At 39.8% G+C, this 23,031-nt stretch overlaps 1 protein-coding gene across 11 annotated transcripts; it reads left to right on the forward strand.

Moving 5' to 3' along the window:
* The first annotated feature begins 9,239 nt into the window (after positions 1-9,239).
* On the forward strand, positions 9,240-21,161 carry LOC121897829 (tropomyosin alpha-1 chain). 11 transcript variants are annotated; one of them, XM_042412569.1, is made up of 10 exons: positions 9,241-9,508; positions 9,881-10,006; positions 10,193-10,318; positions 13,733-13,866; positions 14,132-14,249; positions 15,153-15,223; positions 16,065-16,140; positions 16,354-16,416; positions 16,528-16,597; positions 20,298-21,161. In XM_042412569.1, exons 1-10 carry the CDS (start codon positions 9,395-9,397, stop codon positions 20,378-20,380), a joined length of 981 nt encoding a protein of 326 aa, XP_042268503.1. In that variant the 5' UTR covers positions 9,241-9,394; the 3' UTR covers positions 20,381-21,161. The 11 variants fall into 11 exon arrangements, with proteins under 11 accessions (XP_042268496.1, XP_042268503.1, XP_042268499.1 ...); XM_042412563.1 differs by lacking the exons at positions 9,881-10,006; positions 16,065-16,140; positions 20,298-21,161 and adding exons at positions 15,441-15,516; positions 17,177-17,255; positions 18,259-18,472 and having other exon boundaries at positions 9,245-9,508; XM_042412560.1 differs by lacking the exons at positions 9,881-10,006; positions 20,298-21,161 and adding exons at positions 17,177-17,255; positions 18,259-18,472 and having other exon boundaries at positions 9,255-9,508.
* Positions 21,162-23,031: the final 1,870 nt, after the last annotated feature.

The following is a 23,031-nucleotide window of genomic DNA, read 5'->3' on the forward strand; positions in this document are numbered from 1 at the left end:
TTTCACATTCCACCTTCCTGCCAGCTCTGAGACGCAGTGTTCCCTAACATAAACCTGGGAGACAGCAGCTGATAGATCTACGAGAGCCTTTTACTCAGGTCTGGAACACATGACTATTTTAGGTCATCAGTGGGGTTCTCCCAACATGTTGGCTCCATAAAGTATCCACTGTACAGCCGTTGATTTAATGAGAATAGTAAACATAGTCTGTAAAGATCACCTCCGTGCTTCCAGAACTGGGAACTGGTTATCGTCTGTGTGCTGTAATTTCACAAGCTAAAGCCTTAGAGGTTACAGTAACCTGGTGATTGATTTTGCTATGTCTAATTTCATATCTGACTACCATTAATTGGATGGAAATTGTCTGAGACTAAGTGGGGAGAATGAGATGAAATGAAAACCATGCTTACCATGAAAAATTACAAGGTCTCATGTTCAAGGATTTAACTGCCTAGCCAAATATCACAAGTGACATTTTGAGTGTCAAACTGCAGGAAGTGTCCCTTATGTAATGCCACAGTAGACACAATTCATCAAGTTCCATGGGATAACAGGTGGGTGGTGCTTTTATATAATGTGAATAAGTTGCAGTCACCTTCAGAGTGTTCATCCTCGGGTGAGTGACAGTATTTACTGTCTATTTCTCCCATGACAGCACAGCAGCTCCTTTAGCCATCATGTAAGGAAGCCACAGTATTTCTCAGTCAGCAATGACAGCAGAGCTATATTGGGACAGAGCTGAGACTTAAAACTTGGGTGCTAATTTTGGACAGCACCACAAGTAACATCTTGAATATCTATTAAATGTTATCATCTGACACCGACACCCTCACTTCCAAAGTAAGGCTCTTCCCAAGATTTACAGTGATTTTTCTTCTCAGTTCTGTTCATGCCTGGAACAGTGTTGAGATCGAGCTGTGGAGCAGGGGGAACCGTCTGTCTCAGACTGTGCTGCCGACTGGAACTGATCTGCAGTGTCTCCTGGGATTTAAGCTGTCTAGAGTGAAATGTAACACTCATCCATCCAAACCCCTCAGTCTTAATAAGGAAACTTTGCTCAACACCCGTTAGATGACAGGCCACATTGCTGTAAAGAAAAAAGTCCTTGGCTCCTTTTCTTCTCTCAATCCTGTGGCCTCCCCGCCCTGAATTCAAGCTGAATAAACAGTCACTCCACTCAATGCTCAGCAGATTTTTCTCAACACCGATGCCAATTTTCATGAGGGGATTTGGTGTGGGAAAGGCCAAAATGATTAATCAGTGTTACTTTAGCCATACTACTGTGTCTTGCATGGACAGTATGTCTGCTCTTCTTCTGCTGTATTTACTCAGCTTATTGCTTTTGATAGATCAAGGGAAAGTGACCCACAGTTCCCTCACAGTCTTAGTGGTGGAGAGTAACCTACTTCATTTACTTGAGTACTGCACTGAAATACAATTTTGAGGTACTCGTACTTGAGTTTTTCCATTTTATGTGACTTTATATTTCACTACATTTCAGATAGACAGACATAGTGAACTTTTTACTCCACCATATTTTTATTTGACAGCTGCTATTTACTAGTTACAGTACTAGTTAGCATTTTACATAAAATATATATGATGAGCTTACAAAAAAACTATACTGTTAATTATTAAAACAGCAGTTCCCAATCTTTTTGGCTTGTCGCCCATTACAAAAAAGGAGTGTCTAGTTTGGGCCCATCAGAGGTCCTTCCAGGTGTCTATCAGTTGTTGCCAGTTCCACCATAGAGTGATATCCCCTTTAAAGACATATTTTTTTTAACTTCTCACAAAGAAAGCAAACATTATGGAAATGTCAAAAAGAAGGATTAAATTTTGTGTATCAGAACTTTGCTTTTTATTCTTTTCGAGGGCGCCCGACCCCTAGACTAGGAACTATTGGACTAAAATACTTAACTGTGTATAAAGTAGTTAAAGGGAACATATTATACACATTTACAGGTGTATATATAATTCTATCTGGGGCTCTACTAGAATATCTTTGCATGATTTACAGTTAAAAAAAAAACTTTTTAACTATTAAACTAAACTAAACTATTTAACTCACATTGAGCCTTTAAGCAGCCCCTCAGTTCACCCTCTGTCTGAAACAGGCAGTAGCTCCCATCTCTTTAAGGCCCCCCTCCCTCAGGAGAAACCATGCAACAAACTATAGTAGTAGGATTTCATTACTTTTTCTTGTTCTTTACTTGAAATGTCAGCTTCTCAAATACAGCTATACAGGTGTTTATGGGCATGCATGTTTAGCAGACAGCTTGTCTGCAAAGAAGAAAAGACATTCAGAGCAGGTTGAATTCTGTGCTTTTGACTCACAGGGAGTAAATCTACATACGTTAACCTCAAGTTTTGGAACATTGACCATATTTAACATAGATATCTTATATCATAACAGCATATAAATAACAGAAAACCACAAAAAGTATAATATGGCCCCTTTAAAATTAGTTCCATTCAGAAGAGGTACAACACCAATATGCTAAATATGCATTGATGCATCAGTATTATAATCTAATCTATAATAATATAATAGGCATGTACGGTAAATAAATAAATAAATAAATAAATATTAGTTACAGGGGCCATTTTCTGCAAGACAAGTAGGATCTGAATACTTCTTCCACCACTGGCCTTTTCCATTCTTTTGATGGGAATGATGTGCTCTTTAGGCAGCCTTGAAGCTTAATTATCCTCTTATCATACTGTATATTGTTATCTCAGACAGCTAAGGCCTCAGAGTAGGAACTAACCAGAACACACCACATGGAAGTCTATTTATTCTCACATCTATGCACTCAGACAGTTGTTTTATAACTGACTTTACACAACTGTTTTATCTAGCTCACTAACTATGCAGTGAGTTTGAGCCTGACTGGAAAATGGTCACGGCATCTGATCAAACGTGGGGCTGCAGACAGGCTTTGGTATAAGAATGCAGGTGCCGCAGAGCTGTGGGTTCCTGTGGCATTCCACACTGCAGAGACCACTGTGACCCAATCACAGTGAACACAGGCTGTAAGCTTTCAAACAGCCACTCAAAACCACACTGGAATGTCTCATCACCATGCACTCTCACACACGCTCCACATTATGGCTTTCCCTCAGCCAAGCTATGGTCATTTTTGCGGTTTGGAGTTATAAACTTGATATAGACCTTCACTTTCTTTTTTAAATTTAGAAGTGAAAGTTCTTTGTTTACCAAAAATGGTCATTGCATGTGTTTTTGTTGAGGATTATTCTCTCTTAAGAAGCGGTTAGGTTAATTTTGTTGTTATGAGTGAGTCTATTGAGAGAAGTTTGTAGTGATTAAAAATATGGTATGGGAAACACTACCACAGAAGTCCAGCATCCTCCTCTGCTTGCCATTGTTTCAGTTCTCTGCTCTAGAGGGCTCTGACAAGCAGGACTGTAACAGGGAGAACAGTGGCAGAGCTAGAAGTGCATACCAAGAAGTTTTATAGCCCTGTGGAATGGAAAGAAATATCGAGTACGTCTTTGGACCTCACAAAAAGCCCCCGCAACTCAGCCCTCTCCTCTGTCTCCTCTACCTCGCATACACCAGAGAGCCCATATATGGACACATATATGAAAGATTCTCCCTCTGTGTGCAAACACGGAAACTTCTAGCCCTGTGACATGAGGGGCAAATGATTTAAGGCAAATATTTAAAGAGAGCTATCAATAAGATGCTAGACAGCTGTGAACTGAGATACAAAAAAAAAACACAAACAAAAAAAAAAGCCAGTAACATCAAGCAACAATAATTAGACTGTAAGAAGATATCAACAAGCACAAAGCAAAGGTCAGCAAGTGTTTCAGTCAACAATTTAGAAAGATCTTTCAAAGAAGGATTTCTGCGGAGGAAACAGTGCTGATGCTGTGTAATGCATCTCTTATCTCAAACTGGGAGAAGTTCAACCTGCACGTAAACATTCATTTACCCACTTCCCTCTTGACTTGCCCTGTGTATAAATAAACACAATGAATGTGCAAAAGTCTTGCTTTCCTTAACAATGAATGTACAAGAAGCCTTGTTTTCCTGTATAGACAGATGTCTGATAGATTTAATTTTTGTGCCAGTATTCATGCTAAGACATGTCTGGCATTTCTGAAAATTAAATTTTACAGGATTCTGTGAGTCCTGCATGAGTTTTAAATGAAACGTGACAGTTCCCCCCGAATGCTTCCCCCTCCCCTTTAGTCTCAGCTGAATGAGCAGCATCAGATATGGCTGACATTCTTGCCTCTCTGTGTGTCCCCATCTGTAGAGAGGTTGCACAAACAAACAGTCTGGGAGGAGCCCTGCAGAGGCCACAAATATTCCTCCATTAGGACTTCTACCCACATTTGTGTTCACAGCACTGGAAGCCTTCACTTTTGGTATTTTTACTCCATAGCTCAGCTTGTTTTCTCTCAGTAAGTTATAGCTGCCTGCACAGTATCTTTGAGGCTTCTTTGCAAACTTTCTCCTCTTGAGTGATTTGAAATTACATCTGCTTTGACCAACATACAGTATATGTATGAAAGCACAATCTGAACTTCAAAAACACCTTTAGACATTTTGTCTAAAGGTGTTAGGAATTATCAAAATATACCATAAACCTAATCTTACAGTTCCCTTTGAAGTCTCAGCAAAACCTTTAAAATACACCATAAATTGGGATTTCTATAAACCGTACAAGACTAGAGAGTCTTATTACAGGTGTTTACAATCTAAGGAATGACTGATCCTTTCATTTAACAGCAGCTACTTTTACTGCAAAAACTTGGCACAAGAGGAATGCTACCCATCTTCAATGGAGCACCTGCAGCTGAAATATTTGACCTTCATAGCCAAGGAATTTGACTCCTAAAATGAAGCATGGGCGTGGTAAAGATTGGGAATTTTGAACGTCTTATACTATATTCTCACTTTCCTTAATTTAAACAGAAAGTTTGAATGGAATCGCAACTGACCGAGGGACACTTCTGTGTGATTTACACCCTTAATGACAGATTTATCACCACACAGAACTCTGCAGGTCAAAGTGTCAAAGCCTTATTGTAACTATCCATTATGTAAAAAACTGTGGCTGTGTCTGTGCCCTGGTTGTGGTTAGATGTCCCCTCGTGTTTGCTAATATACCAGTTTGAGTCTTACAACTGCCGGTACATGTCAGTGGAACATTACTGTGAATAAATCCAGTGGCAGTAGGGCATCGACCAGGCTTGGGTTACAGCTTGGATTGCACCCTCCCTGTATCCCCTCTCCATCTTTGCTATGCTAAATGATTATGCCCCTGCATGGAGCTATCTAATCCCAGGGGTATCGTACGGAAGAGCCAAGGAGTTCTCTCTATATATATCTGAACGCTATCTGCAGAAATCTTCTGATGGTATTTGACCAGGAGTCAGCCAGCACTGTGCTTCTTAAAGTTCCACTCAATGGCTGTGCAGTCAACATGGAGGAGGAGCTACCCTCAATATTCCCTCACTGGTTTGTGTCAGTTGCAATTAGTGGTATATTATTGGAAAAGAACCACACTCATGTCAGAATATTGTAGCTTCACATCAAATTATGTAATTTTGGTGAAGAGCAAAGGGTTTGAGATATTTTGTATATTTTTTTGCATCAGACATGCATTTTGACTAAGCCTCAACAGAGGCAGTAAAATAGTTCCTCTAATACAGTAACATTTTAGCCATGAGAGAACTTCAAATGTCTGTCCCATGGGTCTTCTTATGCAAACATGAGTTCAGCCACAACAGCCAAGTACAGCTCAGCTCCTCCTTGAACAGCAGCTCGAGAAAACCGGACATTCCACATACATAGTGGGTTGTCACTGTAGGCCTAAGAGATCAACTAATACATGATTAAGTATTAACATTAGGACTAAATCACTTGGAAATGTGGCTCTGTGTCATCTAAATGGATGAGAGGACAAACTATACTACAAACTCTGGGCAAAAAAGTTGTAGAGTTTATAATCTGAGAGTTATGGGTATCCTTCATTAGTGATTTCCTCAAGTGGCATGTGAAAATTGGTGATTTGACACCCTTTCTGGCCCCTTTTACATCTATATTTACCCACAATATCACTATAAATATTTGCAGGCCCTCAAAGTTGCCTCATGTTTTAATGTGATTCTGTATACTGTAATTTTTTACAACCGTGTTTATAATCATAATCATAAAAAAAATCTCTCATGGCGGGAAAGTAAAGATAATGATAGGGTAGTGGTTGTGAATATGAATTCAGCTTATTGCTGCACCTGTCTCACTCAGCTGTTGCCACATGTAGACAACTGAATCAGGATTCCAACATATCAGAGTATCTCAGATCTGTCTAGAAAATGGGCAACAGTTGTCTGATGGCATGTGTTTTTTTTTTCACTGCCAGACTGTATGTCGTGAGGGGCGAATTCCTTATTCATGAAAGTCTGATTACATCCTCTCAGCTGTTTGCTGCCTATGGAGATGATTACTGAGATGATTCTTGGCTCTTGAATGAGTTCATGCATACACTGTTTTCTACACAGTCAGAGCCGTCTTCTAAAGACAATAAAATAATTCACAGTATTCATGTTTTAAAACCTAATGCTACTAAATGTAAATGGTGGTGAATAGTCCTGAATGTTCTTTTTTAAATGCTTCCATCAGCTGTTCTGGTAAAGAGGCTTAAGACACCTTGAGAAGCAGATTTTTTTCCAAAGAGCACAAAATTATATGTCTGGAGCTTTTTTTTCACTTCACAGCCATGAAAAAGAAACTTTTTCTGAATCTGTGGTGGCTTCAGAAAGCTACCACCACTTAAAAAATGCCTGAAATATTAAAAAGGTCATTGCATTTTCCATAATGTTCCTATAATGTAGAGAAATTAAGGAAAACATAAGTTTGTTTTATGTGTGACCACAGTAAGTCTGCAATACCTTTAATTTTCCAGTGGGATGTAAGTTGGAATGCAGTAGCCTTTCAATAACATCTGGACAGAAGGGGAAATTTTTGACTGCTTTAATCAAAGCAAGCCTATTGGGCCCTGGGCTATTTTTACGGTGCCAGTATGTTAAAGGAAAACATCATAATGGAGCTTATTTTCATTCCCAGAATGCCACAGCAAATCCAGCCTGCCATCACGAACCTCCCCTGAGTCCATTAACTGAAAACGCTGTTTGAGATAATTAAGATCAAATTGCAAATCAAGATTAACAACAGTGCTTTACTGAAAAGACGGTCAGGATATGATATCATGAAGATAAGTGTGTATTAAATATGACTGAAAAAAATGAACATGAAATATACATACAGTACTACATCAAGAATCATTTAGAACTACATTTATAATGCAACAACAGTATTTGATATAGTGCAAAATATCTACTTTTGAAACATGAATAACATTCGTTTACACACTATGCATGACTATTAGTATACTATACTATACTATACTATACTATACTATACTATACTATACTATACTATTACTCAATTCAATTAAGTAATACAGTATCTTGGAAGACTCAGAGCCAATTCTGTGTATTGTGCAAAAGCATACTCCAAGCTTTATTCGTTTATTTACTGGGAATGAATCATTGTCATTCGTCTGCAGATTGAGAAAAAGAAAAATAACTTGAGTTTTCCTGAAATATGATACCACATGTATTACCTAAGACTGATTCTGATCCAGTGCAAGAGAAAAGCAGACAGAAGTAAGACCAGATCTGTGACCAGTATTTTTCAGTGCCAATCACAATTATACAAATGCCAGATTTAGAGCATGGGCTGGCCCTAGATTATCAAGATATTTTTTCTATTATTGTTCCCGTCAATCAGCGTCTATTACAACTGTAAAGTCCAGTGCCTGGAGACAGAGCAAAACCTTGAATCATAGCAAAATAACACAATGAGAAAATTGTACCTGAACACCATTCCTAATGTTGTCTCTATTTCATTACTGATTGGATAAAGTCTGAAGACAGGGCAGCTTATTTAACTCTACAAGTATGAGTGAGTCTGCAGGCATAGCAACAATATTCTATGAAACAGACCAAAGCCTGAGCAAGACAAGGATTATTTTGGGACATATCTAATGGCACTGGACCTTGGACTCTTGCCACAATGTTTTGGATCTATATTACAGACCAAGGCAGGTGTGTGAAAGAGAAGGCGATCCCAAAAATATCCTTGAGTATCCTAATGAAGACTAAGAGACACTTGGTGTGTCCTCAGTCACCACCCTTGTATCTTTCAACTTTTCATTATAGCTTATTAGATATATATATATATAATGTTAAATTTTTTTAAAGCCTCAATTAGGGGGATTAGTTGGTCAAATAATGAAGTAAAAATAGATGCAATTTATAATAGAATGTTATTTGTTAAAATGTATTAGTAGCTTTAAACTCTTTCAAGTTTAAAGCTACTAAACTGAAATATTCTTCTTAACTTAGCAGTTAACATTTCTTAAATGCCAGGTCAATCAGCGGCTCAACAGCTGTAACTGTGGTATAAAACCCCTCCTGCCTGACTGGTGCTGGTGCTGCTGCTTTGTCACAGTCAAATGACACATCAACAGTTTACAGGGAGGATATCCGATACATTATCAGGTAAACACTTCCCTGTTTTGAGTCCCGCAGATTGTGTACAATGCCTATAGGGATTACTGGGCTTGCCAAGAGCATCTCTTCTCAGGCAGCACACTTACCTTGACCTACTACAACTCAACCCATATGAACTTACACCCACCCACCCAAACAACACACTCACACACAGACATCAGTGGGTGCACAAAGCCTGGTGAAATTGTTACTGTGGTCCAAATCCCAGTCTGTCATAGATGAATAGGAAGACACTGTCACTGTGGAATCAGAAAAGATCATTAACATAAAAAATAAAACATGTCCCCGATTTCATTAATGCTAGAAAATGAACAAACAGTCAAGAGACAACTTTTAAATGAGTTGTCATCATGGTGAAACAAACTGTACTCAGATCTTATGCAGAGATTTAATGTTGTGCTCATCCAGTCTGGTCTTCGTCTTCTCTTTTGTACATTCTGTGGCTTCTATTACATGACCATTAGGAAGCCTTTCAGTTGTCCATCACACCCCATATAAAGGCGTATCAAAAGTCAAATGTTTGGGAGCAACGAATCGCAGAGCAGATCCTTCAAAAACGTCGGGGCACCCACACACGCCTCCTCCAAAAAAGTATTGGATGCACAGGAATCCAGTCACCCCCCTCTTGAAAGTACATATTTGACAGGGCACAGCGAGGCAGAGCCCGCACTCCAGCTCAGCGTTCAGTTAGGCACAGACGCCCTAGCCCCACTCCCAGTCTCCCCTTGGTTTTCATTTGGACGTTTTTCTCGGTGCCACCGAACAGCAATAAGCAGCCATGGATGCCATTAAGAAGAAGATGCAGATGCTCAAGCTCGACAAGGAGAATGCCTTGGACAGAGCTGAGCAGGCTGAGTCAGACAAGAAAGCGTCCGAGGAGAGAAGCAAACAGGTCGGCTGAGTTTTTAAAAACTTTTTGTTTCTTTTGTGGAAAACCCCAAAGATCCTTAGAAAAAGCAGGAATACCAGTGGCAGTATAAAGCTGCTGCCCTTTAAACGGACCGCCTCCTAAATACGGATTAATTGCTTTCAAGGATAATTCCAAATGAGGATTAAATTAAGAATAATCTCTCTCATCTCTCTTGATTTTTTTGGATGTTATGAATCCTCCTCTCAACTGTTTTGGCAATTGGTGATGTTAATATAGCCTAGGAAATTATGTTGAATGTTAAATGATTATTGATTTTGTTTGATAGAATAAATTGCATACATGTTTATTTCATATTCTGTTTAACTCTATAATGTCTTTTATATGCATGTATAGTTAGACGACGAATTAAGAGAGTTGGAAAAGAAATTGCGTCTTACTGAAGACGAAAGAGATAAAGTGTTTGAGGAGTTCCAAACTGCTGAAGAAAAGCTGCTGACCGCTGAGGAGGTCGCCACCAAGGTATCTGATCCTGACGTGCATGAGCTTCCCTAACTTTTCTCCTCTCTCTTTCTCCTGTCCTGTCCTCTCCTCTCCTGTCCTGTCCTGTGTGTGTCTCTGTATGCGCTCTTGCGCCTGTGCGCGCTCACGCCACTCCGTCTCCCTGCTGATCACCTCTGAAACTATCCACAATGAAACTCGCCTCAGCTTGAGGACGATTTGGTAGGTCTGCAGAAGAAGCTGAAGGGAACTGAGGATGAGTTGGACAAGTACTCCGAGGCTCTTAAAGATGCCCAGGAGAAACTTGAGCTGGCTGAGAAGAAAGCTACCGATGTAAGTAAGGAAGGGATTCACAATGGCACCGCTCCTGCACCACGCTTCCCCACACTTTCATTCTCTCACCACTGTGAATGTGACAGTTCAACACCACAGAGAAATACATTTTACACTCTGTGGGCATTCAAACTGCCCTGATCTATTATCTCTGAAATGATGTTCATCTTGGATGAGTGGGTCTTGCACACCTGCCCATCTTGGAAAATTGGCCATCAAACTCCAAATTGACTTTCTGATTTTATTATTGTTGAACTGTCGCCCCATATTTTGTCAAGAACCACATGCACAATCACTTACTTACATGTCAGCCCCAAGAAAGCCGCACTGGCTGTTTATTTGATTCACTAATTATTAATTTCAAATCCAGTTAATTTATAGAACAAATCATCACATTAATGGTCTTTAATATGTTGTACTTTCATGCCTCCATACGTTCATACGTCTTATAGGTCTAGGCTGAAGAAGTCTTTTTCTGAGGGAAAAGTGAAGTGGCTTAATGTGCAGTCTTCCTAGGAGCGCAGAGAGCAAGCGCCTGGATAAATATAGCCTACTACTTTATATGGTCAAGATAGAGCTCACATCTGCTGGCTGCGCTCTTTGCTTACCACAGGGAAAAACACAGTTTCCCATCAAAATGTCCCAGCATGATGTTTAACAATAAAAAAAATATAGCTTATTAAAAGGAAATATAACTAAAATATTTTTAAATATATATGTTGGCGCCTATACTGTTTTTCTACTTTAGATAGATACAACATGACAGGAAAACTATGTAAAGAATTTAGATTTAGGCATTTAAAGGTCGCGACCTGCTTGAGTCAGAATTACTTTAGGTCTTCATAAACATTTTTTTTTCAAGACAATCTCGTTAATGACCACATGGGGGTAATGGTCAAGGTCAAGTGCAGCAGACAAATACGTTTGCTCCCAAGAAGCAATCAGCAGGATCAGTTTGTATAGTGTGGCCTATAAGCTGCCTCTGAAGAAAACCCGTTGTTATAATCCTTTAATTGGATTCCTGCAGGGAATTAGGCTTGCCTGTTGTGTGACTGTAACACATCGTCTATTGAGTTTTGCCCCCATCGTATAGGCTATGATTGTGTTTCTGCAGTCCCCTATAGATAGCCAACCTTTGTAGTTTTCTTAATAAATAGGAACATTTAAATGTGGCTGTGGTGCTCAAATGACTTTAAATGCTACTTGGTGCTCCTTATGAGGTTGTTTTTTCATCATGTATCCCTATCATATTTCCAGAGGGATTTTCTGTGATATTTGCAAACTCTCGTTTTAAAACCCAGCCTGTAATTACTATATTCAGTGAGAACTTATGAATGGCCTGTAGTCTAAAAATATCTTAATGCCATGTGTACTGCTCACAGTTGACCCGCAGAGGGCGCTGCTGCTCTGTTAGTCTGCTGTAAGCAGGATGATTGTTGTATACTGAATGGATGTGCTCTTATCATTAAGGAGGCATTGTTACTTTAGATCAATAAAATGACACGTTATTATTTTATGGCCACAGATTTTCACAGTGTAGTATTTTATGTAACCATGTGAAATACTTAATTTTTTAGGCCCGTTTTGAAATCAGTAGTACTTCCTGGACAAGTAGCAGCTGAGTGCGTCTGCACAAAGCTTGCGCACTGTCCATCCCGTCTTCACGCAGCTTTCAGCCCAATCAAGGACGTCATCTCGCTCCTTGTCAATATCTCGGAAGCTGTGCAGCAGTAGCAGCAGCTTATAGTATAGTCCTTTTTTAATTTGTGAGAGTAAACAATGGCTGGAATAACGTCGCTGGATGCAGTAAAACGAAAGATCAAATCTTTGCAAGATCAGGCAGACGGTGCTGAAGAGAGAGCCGAGAGATTACAGCAGGACTTGCTCGCGCAGAGGAAAGCCAGGGACCAAGTAAGCATGTTTACCGCGCGTAATACAGCCAGAGATGAGCTGCTTATCAAACGCAATTTACACACACCTTCCTCATCATAGCCTTCCTCTGTGTGCCCCGCGCATGTAGGGCGACAGTTTGAATTGATAACGTAGTGAGACAGCGGGATTTCTCTCTGTACACCGCAGTGCTGCATGTTGAGCTTTACTTGGCTCCGTGCAGTTTGATCACACAGTACCCTGCTGAGGGTTTGATAGCCTGCTGCTCCTGTCTGAGCGATTATAATTGGTAACGTTAGGCCGCTGATGCTCAAGTCAGAGCACAGTTGAGTAACCGTGGCAGATTGTGTCACTGTGTTTCCTCATCACAATTGTTTCACTTGCATCTCCTTTGATGCACTTTGCTGTAACGGTCCCATTCATTATGCTCTCCAGTAAATTCCCTTTGTTCTATTCTGCAGGCACGCCAGCATGTAGATTAAACATTTGAATAAATCATTTTTAGCAACCAGGAAGTTACAAGTAAACTGTGGCAACATTCAAGGTACCAGTCTGCACTGTGAGCTTATGCTCTTTACTTGCCCTTATAAGGACACAGCTACAAAGAGTGATTTCCCCCCTTGTGAACATAGCGGCAGTTATCTAGACGGGAAATAAATCTTTCAGCTGCAGCTTAAAGTGTCAGAGTTCATCTCAGTCTCAGTCTGACAGTTTGTAATTCAGTCGTTTGCTCATCGAGCGTGATGTGTTTTAAATGCGGTTGAACCCACGGCTTCAACTGATTATTATTATTATTAGAAACTTCCGTGTCATGCTTCACAACCTGAGATGCACTTTACACTGTATCGTGAGCTGCAGGGGGAAAGACCTCTTGACTCAGTCAAACTGCTGGTAGTTGTATCCTGTTTTCACTTGAGCATTTTCAGAAAAGTCCAGGTCTCATACCTGCTGAACAGACACAAAAAAGCAGAAGTAGCTTCAGGCTTGAATAATCATAGAAAAGGCCTGCTCTTTTTTCCCCTTCAAAATCACATCCCTATTAAAGATACCAGATAATATCACACCAACTGACATTACAAATCTCTCCCACAGTTGTGAGTTATCCAGAGTCTCCTCTGTGGTTGTATGTGTAGCATGTGAGTATTCATTTGCAGTATAATTGTCTCAGGCCCTTTGACTTGAGCCTTGTTAATGTTCTCTCTGGGGCCTAGCAGTAATGAGGCGGGGTATTCAACCGTCTGTCAGCTTGGGACATTGTTATCATTTTACACAGTCAATGAGGAGCACAGGCAAGCCTCTTGGGAGGGCTTTTCCCAACAGGTGGCACACAGACACTTGTTGAATAACTGTGATTACTCACATAAAATGAAGTTAGGTTGCATCACAAAGAAACAACCCCTAAAATAACAATCACTACCTGCATTCTTTGGGCTGACATGTAAGTGTGCAGTATAATATAAGTTCTGGTTTGTGTATGAAAGATGATGTGCACCTCCTGACTTGCTGCTCCTCTTCTCTCCCTAGGCTGAGGGAGAGGTCGCTTCCCTTAACAGACGTATCCAGCTGGTTGAGGAGGAGTTGGATCGTGCTCAGGAGCGTCTGGCCACTGCCCTGACCAAGCTGGAGGAGGCTGAGAAGGCTGCTGATGAGAGTGAGAGGTGGGTTCTTTAGAGCAGCAGGGATTCAGACCTCTGACAGTTCACTGTCACACTATCTGTGTAAGATAATGCAGTCATTTCAAATCATTCCAAATTCTGTATTGTCTCCCTCTGCCATGTCAGAAATCAATCATCCATTTACCTTAGAAGAGTGTATTAAAAATTTACCAGCCATCACTGCTGCGCACCACATGTGTCCCCTCAGGGAGACTGCAGGTCAGCTCCTTACTTCTAACATCCCTTGACTGTTTGTATCCCCACACAGAGGCATGAAGGTCATTGAGAACAGGGCCATGAAGGATGAGGAGAAGATGGAGTTGCAGGAGATCCAGCTGAAGGAGGCCAAGCACATTGCTGAGGAGGCTGACCGCAAATATGAGGAGGCGAGTTTTTCAGCCACCCAAAAACAATTCCTCAACCTTGAACATACAGTCGCTTAGTCACTAAAATCTGTAACTCTGTGACAACTCTATAGCTGTGTTTTCATTAACCTATTTTTATGCGCATTTTGAAATGTCGCATTAGAAAAGCTTAACGGAAACGCCAAAATTTGAAAAAAACTCCCTCAATTTCGCAAAAAAGTTTTTGCTCTCGCTTGAGGTGGATTTTGGAAATGTCAAATAGTATTTATGTGCAAAATGGGTAATGGAAACACATTTGTTGAATAAATAATGACATAGTGAACGTTTAAGTCACATGACTGATCAGCCGTTTCCGCTCTTGGTGTCTTCTGGTGTCTCCGGATAGCATGAAGTATGGGCAATAGTAGCTGACAACAAAGAACAATTACAACTTGCCCAATTGAAACAAATTCCTGAAGACCTCTCTCAATTTTATTCTCGTCAAGGCAATATAACGATTTGTTTTGTTTCCAGTTGGCAAACTCTACTTCTTCTACTCTGTTTACTAGTGGATTATTTAAGCCTATACCACCATCTTCTGATGAAATTATGCATTGCGTAGCCTACTTAATTCGCTTCAGACCAGTTGGTGGAAATGCTAATTCGCATTTTCCTTTTTGCGACATAACTTATGACAGTTAGTGAAAACAGGTGGACTTTGAAGCTGTAATTATTTGTTTAATGACACCATAATTGGGTTTTTATTCTTACAGATGCTGAATTATGTGCAAAACTTTTCAATCTCCAATCCAAAATCAGCGTTTTTCTAAAACATATGACTCCATAGACTTTAAATCTGAGAAATATCTTTTAACCATGTCCTAATTGTGTCACAGTCATCAGCTATGAGTTGTATTGTAATATTTTGTTGTGCTGCAACTAAAGGTGGCTCGTAAGCTGGTCATCATTGAGGGTGACCTGGAGCGTACAGAGGAGCGCGCTGAGCTGTCTGAAGGGTACGATGTTTTCACTTTTTACATTAATCTGCACTTACACTTGCACACACGCTGGCATTAAAACCTTAAAGAGCTTGAAGCACTGAAGCACAAAGTATAACACTTGTTTCGATTTGAACAGTGTGCCCTTTGTTCTTACCATATGTGCTGATTATTTGCATGCTGTCCATGGTTTGAATGGTTTTGGCTTGCACGCGTACGCCACACCCACTAACAGACGAGCTCGAAGAGCGGCTGATGAGCTAAGAATTTTGGAGCAAAGCATGAAATCACTAAACAACTCAGTCACACAGGTACTATGAACCAGAACTAACACACACACACACACACACACACACACACATACTGTTTATCTTTGATGAGGGGCTCTTCCCACTTTCATTCACGTCGCTGAATGAAGCCTCTGCTTCGCTTGCTGTGCTTGTTCTATTCCTCTTTTATTCTGTGTATATTAGACTCTTCCACAACTTCCAACTCTAACATGGCAGGGACTGTGCTTGAACAACACCTCACATTGAAGAGAAGCATGATATTTGCTCAAATTATTAATAAATTATTTATTTAACTCTAACCAACTGCTATTGTTGTGATTATAAGAGTCATGTTGCTATTCTCACATTCCTGCTCTGTTAAGGCACTTTGAGGTACTTGGGGTTCCCTACTCGTTTAATCCCTGTAGTTCTTATTTATCTTGTTTCCTCTCCCCCCTCTGTCTTACTTTCCCTCTACCCATTTCGTGTCCACCCCTGGTTCTCGCCATCCTGGGTTCCCACATTGTCACTTATTCCCTCCACCCCCTTTCTTGTCCTTTGCACTTTATCCCCCTTGTCTAAAACACCAGCAAATGCTCTGAGCTTGAGGAAGAGTTGAAAACTGTGACCAACAACCTGAAGTCACTGGAGGCCCAGGCTGAGAAGGTAAGCATGACCCTTTGGCCAACTGCATGCTGTCAAACTCCACAGCTCCCCAGTAGACTTGGTGGATGGGGAGCCGGATCTCTTCACTTCTCTCTTGTGTCATGATACCTGTCTGTATTCATGTACTAAAATTTGTACGGTATCACTTCCAACAACATCAGAGTTGACTCCATGGTCATATGTTTGACTCCCACCATTGTTTTTGTCCCACAGTACTCACAGAAGGAGGACAAATATGAGGAGGAGATCAAGGTCCTCACTGACAAGCTGAAGGAGGCAAGTTTCACAAGGCCTTATCTGGGGTTGCAGGGTGATTTATAAAAGTCACAGGTGCTGTTTCACAGTTTGAGTATCAGACTGACTCATAAATCTGTCTCTTCACCACAGGCTGAGACTCGTGCTGAGTTCGCTGAGAGATCAGTAGCCAAGCTTGAGAAGACCATTGATGACTTGGAAGGTATGATTTTTCCAAATCCTGTTCTGCTTATTTTAAAATGTGTATTATGTCAGCCGTGGTATTTAGGTAAGTGCTCAAATCTCTTTAGGCCATTCTTTTCTTTGCTCTTGGACTCTGTTTCTGCTTCCTTCTTAATTACATCATACCACCTTTTTCAGACAGCATCATACTTTTGTTGTGGTGTCCCTTATTACCTTGTTTAATCTAATTGATTTTGTTTTTGAGATCCAAGGTAGGAAAGAATGGCTATGATGTTTATCGGGGATATATCAGGACTAGATGTTGGCTTCAAGGAGTCTTTGTGGGCATAAAGGGCCGAGAGCCATGCAGCAGTGAAATAAACCGTCAATTTCTTGATGGCGCTGAGAACTTTTCCCTGACTTTTGTTGCACTTTCATTCTGACCATTTTCTGGTGTAACTTTGTTTTCCTCTTTTCCCTCCTGTTTTCAATTTTTTTCCGTCCTCCTCCCTGTCTTGTCAATCGTCTGGATGCTTCACCCTTCACCTCCTTGTCATGTGCTCCTCCACCTTTGCTCCCTTTCACTTCACCTCCCCCTGCGCCCCTGGCCCACCAATAGATGAGTTGTATGCCCAGAAACTGAAGTACAAGGCCATCAGCGAGGAGCTGGACCACGCCCTCAACGACATGACTTCCATGTAATTTTCAACTTGCTGTGCCTGCTTGTTCTGCCGTCACCGTCCTGTCCCCCTGAACCTTCCTACATGTACACCAGCAACCTCACCCCCTCCCCTCCTGTATTTTCTTGAAACCATCATGACTACTACATCCAATACTTGTCTCTACACTTAAATTGGTCATGCTTCTATGTTTTTGATATACTCTTATAAAAAGAAAAAACTAAAACTTTAAACTTAAAACACACATTTTAATTCATGTGTGTTTAATTGTAGCCCACTTGTAATAAACCACTCTAAGTGGTTTCCTCTCAAACCTCTTCATTGGTGTAGTTGTAATGATACTGTATACAACATTTGTATCAGTATCATTGGTATAAACCTGTGCATGAACAAAAACAGCATGTATCTGTTTAAATATTTTGGCTGCATTAATTGTGAGTTGCATTACTTTTTTATGTGAAAAGTAATCAATGTTCATTTTAATGCATTTTTCAGATTCCCTTATTTAAAAATATTAATGGCAATTTCCATGATATTTTGTGATCATAAGCAAAGCATACAAGATCTCTTTTGAAATGTGGACTGTATGAAGAAAGCATTTTATTGAATCAGATTCACTCACTGTAACTTTGAGTGTTTCCTTTTTCTCCAAATGTGTTTCACTTTGTCTTCTACTAATATGGTCTCCTTCTGTTCAGAAGAAAGGCCCGCTGTGTGTTTGTGAGGTCGGCTTTTATTCCGTCACTACACCAGTTGAACTGTCCTAATTTAGCATCACTGTCTTTGAGCTGCCAGTTTTGCTAAATTAATTTTGTCCCTTAACATTCGCCCATCCTGTGGGACAGTTTGTGTTCAAGTTGTCAGCGTGTCCTCTCTCGAAATGCATTTCAATCATGCATTGTTGTTTTTGTAGTGAATGCTGTGACTCCTGTGGTTCTGGTGTATTGTAGTGCACATCTCCAATTTCTGTGGGTCCCGCACCACCCCCCTGGTTCACTGTACCCTCTTCTCTTCCACACAGATAAACTGTTTACACCTCATCAAAGACGCTTCCTGCCGGCTGAGTGGCATCTGTCATCTCTCTCCAGCCCTCTCTCCATTTTCCCTTCCCTCTCTGTCTGTGCTTTCCTTTCCTCATGTTTTCATCCTCACGTCGAAGTTAAGTGCATCCCATCTCTTGTACAGAATCCTAGAATCTTTCTACGTTGTGTAAAAAATAAACGTCCTTCCTTCTATGTAAGCTGTATCTCTTTACTCTGTCCTTTCCTTTTTTTTCTTTTCTTATTAAACCAGGAAGCCTTGATTTTAAGTTATGTATTTATTTTTTATTTCGGCATCTCGACATACCATTCGTTGAGCCATACTCTGCTTTCCTTGGTGTAGTTTTAAAGATTTTGAAGGCTGTTCTGTTTTATTTTCTTCAAATATTGTTCTGTGAAGCTGAGATATTAGGAATATCACAGTAAGTGCTAAAAGCACAATGACTAGAACAACTACAGAAACTTGATTGAAAGCTGAGTCAAGTTGTCTTTTGAGACTGATGCATGCAAGCACTTTCCAACATTTAGTACTGTGACAGGAGGAACTGACTCTGGAAAGACTTGAGAATTGGTGGAAATCAGTGTTGGATTGTTATCGGGAAGATTGTGGTAAAGTGGGAAATAGTGGAATACAGAGGAGTTTGTAAGATGTGTTGAGACTCATCTGGTTGCTGGGAAAATTGGATGATTGAGAAGCATTGTTGGACTCTCCATTAAGATATCAGTGATTATGACACACGGGCTTTGTATGATCCACAGTATCCTGTCATATATTTGAATAAACATACAATCACACATTCTGACTCTTTTTATGAAAGTCATTGCCACAACTTCAAACACAGAAAGATGAGCAGAATTGAGAAGTTTTCTTGAGTGAGACTTCAGAAACTGCAGAGCAGTTGAGCAATATCCTTAAACTCTTTAAAATCTCAGACCAAACTAAAGCTACACAGTGTTTCATTCTCAGTATGAATTTCTCCAGTTATCATGTTGAACAGATATATTTTATCATATGCTAGGATGTACTTAATTGACAATGGTAGACATACTTTTTATCATTATTTTTTCAGTTTTGTTGCCACAATATTTTAATAATTTTGAGTCTGCTGCCATGGTTCCTTTTTACCTATCTGGGTTAAATCTGCTTATCCTCTGTTTTCACTCTACACACTGCCCTGCTTTGCCTTACCTGTTGCAGACAAAAATATGAATATATGATGAGTAGATTGCCAAAAATCACACTAAAAAAAACAGGAACATCATAACACTAATATGATTGTTATTTAACGACTATTCAGATATTTTCGATGTCTTTTACAAAGATTTTTTTTAAAAAAAAAGAGTCTCCAGTTCTAGAGAAGGTAGGTATCAACAGGCATTGCACTCTTTTTTTCCTGATTTCCTGTCCTCTTTCTGTTTTTCTACTCGCTGTCTGACTGCAAAGATCGCCTCTACCAGCAACTTGAGAAAAAACGACTTCTCACTAATGAACTACGTGTGGCCTTGAATGAGGACTAAATAGTCTGAATGTTTTATCTGTTTTGTTTTTAACGTGTGTATGACAATCTGATCTAGTTTACGATCCAAAGCACTTCCAGTTTGCATTGTCCGTGTACGATGCCTGCACTGCTTGAGATCTGTGTTGCTGTTGGTGGAAGTGTACTAAAAGATATAGTGACAATCAGGGATTACCTCGAATATATCATTTTCTAGCATTAGTATTATAACATTATACAATAATCCATTTTTTATGGATTGTTTTTGTGTTTATGTGCATAAGAACGTTGTCAAGTGTTTGCATGGTTGCTTGCATATACATAATAAGAGCTTGTCTACTCAATGTGTTTCCCTTGTTTTCTCTCAGTGCTGTGTTGTTCTGGTTAAAAAGCACCCACATTTAAATGACTGATCTTAATAATGTAGCTTGTTATGTAGCTTAATCATTAATGCAAGCTAACCAGCTGACTCCCTTATGCCCGCTTGTGTGAGATTAAAACCTCTTCATTTGATGTTCTAACAGAGAAACTGTCACATGCTAAAGAAGAGAACCTCGATATGCACCAGATGCTGGACCAGACTCTAATGGAACTGAATAATTTGTGAAAGCGTGGTCTGACCCCACACACACTGTGGTTTTAGCTTTTTTGTACTTGCACCTTGCTTACCATAAACCCCTCTTCTCGTACCTTGCCCATGGTGGAGAACAAACAGCCAGATGCTATTCCTATCGCACCGTCCTGCCTTCAGTGGAACTCAACCAAGGAGCAAAGCTAAGGGGAAGTAAAGCTTAACCATTGCCTTTGATGAAGCCTAAACTAAGAAACACAATTGTTTTTGCAAGCCAGTTTTTATCTTGTAATGTCTGCCCTTTGCAATCTTCTTCTTTTTTGACAAGTCATCTGGTGAAATGACATGTGCCATTGGTTAAAAAGATTGTTTTCTACATCTGCATTTAAGCTGATCTGATACTTTGCATCCCACCTTGATTATGCACATACCAAAGGACAAATTGGAGAAATTTTGCACATAATTAAACCTCAACATTATGCACATTTTGCATACTGTAAGACAAACTATATTTTAAAAAAAAAACACACAAAAATTTCCTCACAAGTGTAAGTATACTATGGCTATTCCTGTCAGTATGTGTACTGGTGCTACTGGATTGTTAAGCAATGACCAAAATGTTAACGCATTACAGGATATTCTTAGTTTTCTTTTAAAACTATGGTTCAAATTTTTTTCATCTTGTCTGTGAAGTATGATTTCAATCATCTGGCTGTGCATTGTTTTAGCATTGTTTCAATGTAGATGTTTCAAGTGTTTTATCATATTTGAAATGTAAAAATTATTAAATATAAATAAAAGCACGTTTTGAAAGTTTTCTAACTTTGTTTGTGGTGAATACATGGCCTTTCTGTCCATCATAGAGGTTAACTAAAGTACAGGGCTTAATAGATTTTGGGATGATTGAATAAAACCTGATGCAATGTAAACAACCTAGACTTTTCTCCCCATAGAAATGCGGAAAGTGTATAGTATGCAGAACAAATGAAGATATAATCTGTTACACCTTTACCCATTTCTGCTTGACCCTCAACTTGACTTCCAGCTGGGGGAAAACATCATGTCACATGTTTCTTTGGTTCACTGGAGCTACGCACCACTGGACCATATCATTTCAGTTTCAAAATAATCAAACCAAGCAGCATTGGTGGAAAATATTCTAAACTCCTTTAAGTAAAAGTTCTGACCATGTTATTAAAATGCTAATACTTTTATTCCATTTAAGTTTACAGTATCTATCAAGGTGAAAGCCCACTCCTGAATTAAGATGGCTTTTAATTATATGTAATTATTGTCTGATGCACAGACAAAGCTGCCAAATTTCTCACCCACTTCGCTGAAACTATCGCCACTAATAGGGCTGTTTTTAGAGCTAAAAATTTTAGTCCTACATCTTGCAGAGGCTCAAATGGAGCCCTTATTATAGCATTCAGGTCTATGACCAAGTCCCAAGGAGTTAGAGAGCAAACGACGGACACCCTGTATAAACTGTGAGGCCAGAACATGGCTGCCTGGTGGCTTGCCATCTATCCCAACATGGCAGGCTGAGATTGCAGCCAAGTACACCTTAAGTGTAGAGGATGAAAGACCCTTTTGTTGTAGGTTGTGAAGGAAGCACAGAGTAACACTGATATTGCAGTGATATGAGTCATCATCCTATTCAGCACACCCGTACTTTCCACTTGTATGAGTAAAGAGTCCTGGTAGAGGGGGATCTGGTATTATGTATTACCTCTACAACCCCTAGAGGTAAACCTTTACATAACAAATGCTCCCGTTCTGGGGCTAAGCAACTCGCTTCCATTTTTAAGGAGCTGGATGCAAGATTTCTCCCCTCACCTGTATCAGCAGGTTGAGTCGCAATGGCAGAGGTCATGGCATCCCTGCTATCCATGTTTGTGTTGGCCACTTCGGGGCCACCAGGATTATCTGCACGTTTTCCTCCCCCACCTTGTCCAGCACCTGCTGTAACAGGGGAAAAGGAGAGAATGCATATAGCTGACTCTTTGGCCAGCGGTGAGGTAGTGCCGTGACTAGTGTTGGAAACCTTCTCAGATCAGATCATGGTCACTTCTGGGGACATTACATACTCCTTTACATCCATTTCCTGGAGACTTACCCTAACCTTAACCTTATATATATTAACCTTAATATATATGTGTGTATATATATATATATATATATATATATATATATATATATATATATATAGCCTACACACACACACATAATAAATTGAAATGACTGTGTGCCCTTAACAATATCAGTAACATCAATATCCACACTGTTATACCAAAACTAGAATGGATTCCTTACAATAGAAAAGAGGCGTCATTTAATTCCATACTCTAGAGGGCCATAGTTTCTTTTACATGGGATATATATATCATTATATAAATGGTCCTCTGCTGCCACCCTCAGGAATGTTTCAGTAACATCAGGCAAGCTGGTTTATCCCAGTTAACAAGGACGAATAAACAGCCTTTACCTATTAAATAGCTGATATAAATACACTCTATTTCACATATTTGAATCATATAAAAATAAATAAATAAAAATAATAAAAATAAATAATAAAATAACACTCAAGTGCATACTTGGGATTTTCTTAAGACCACCCAAACAAACAGCAAAGGAGATCAGTGCTTGATTAATGTGGTCTAACCTTCTTCTTTACTGATTGGGTG

The sequence above is a fragment of the Thunnus maccoyii genome, chromosome 5 (assembly GCF_910596095.1).
Source record: "Thunnus maccoyii chromosome 5, fThuMac1.1, whole genome shotgun sequence".
Lineage (NCBI taxonomy): Eukaryota > Metazoa > Chordata > Actinopteri > Scombriformes > Scombridae > Thunnus > Thunnus maccoyii.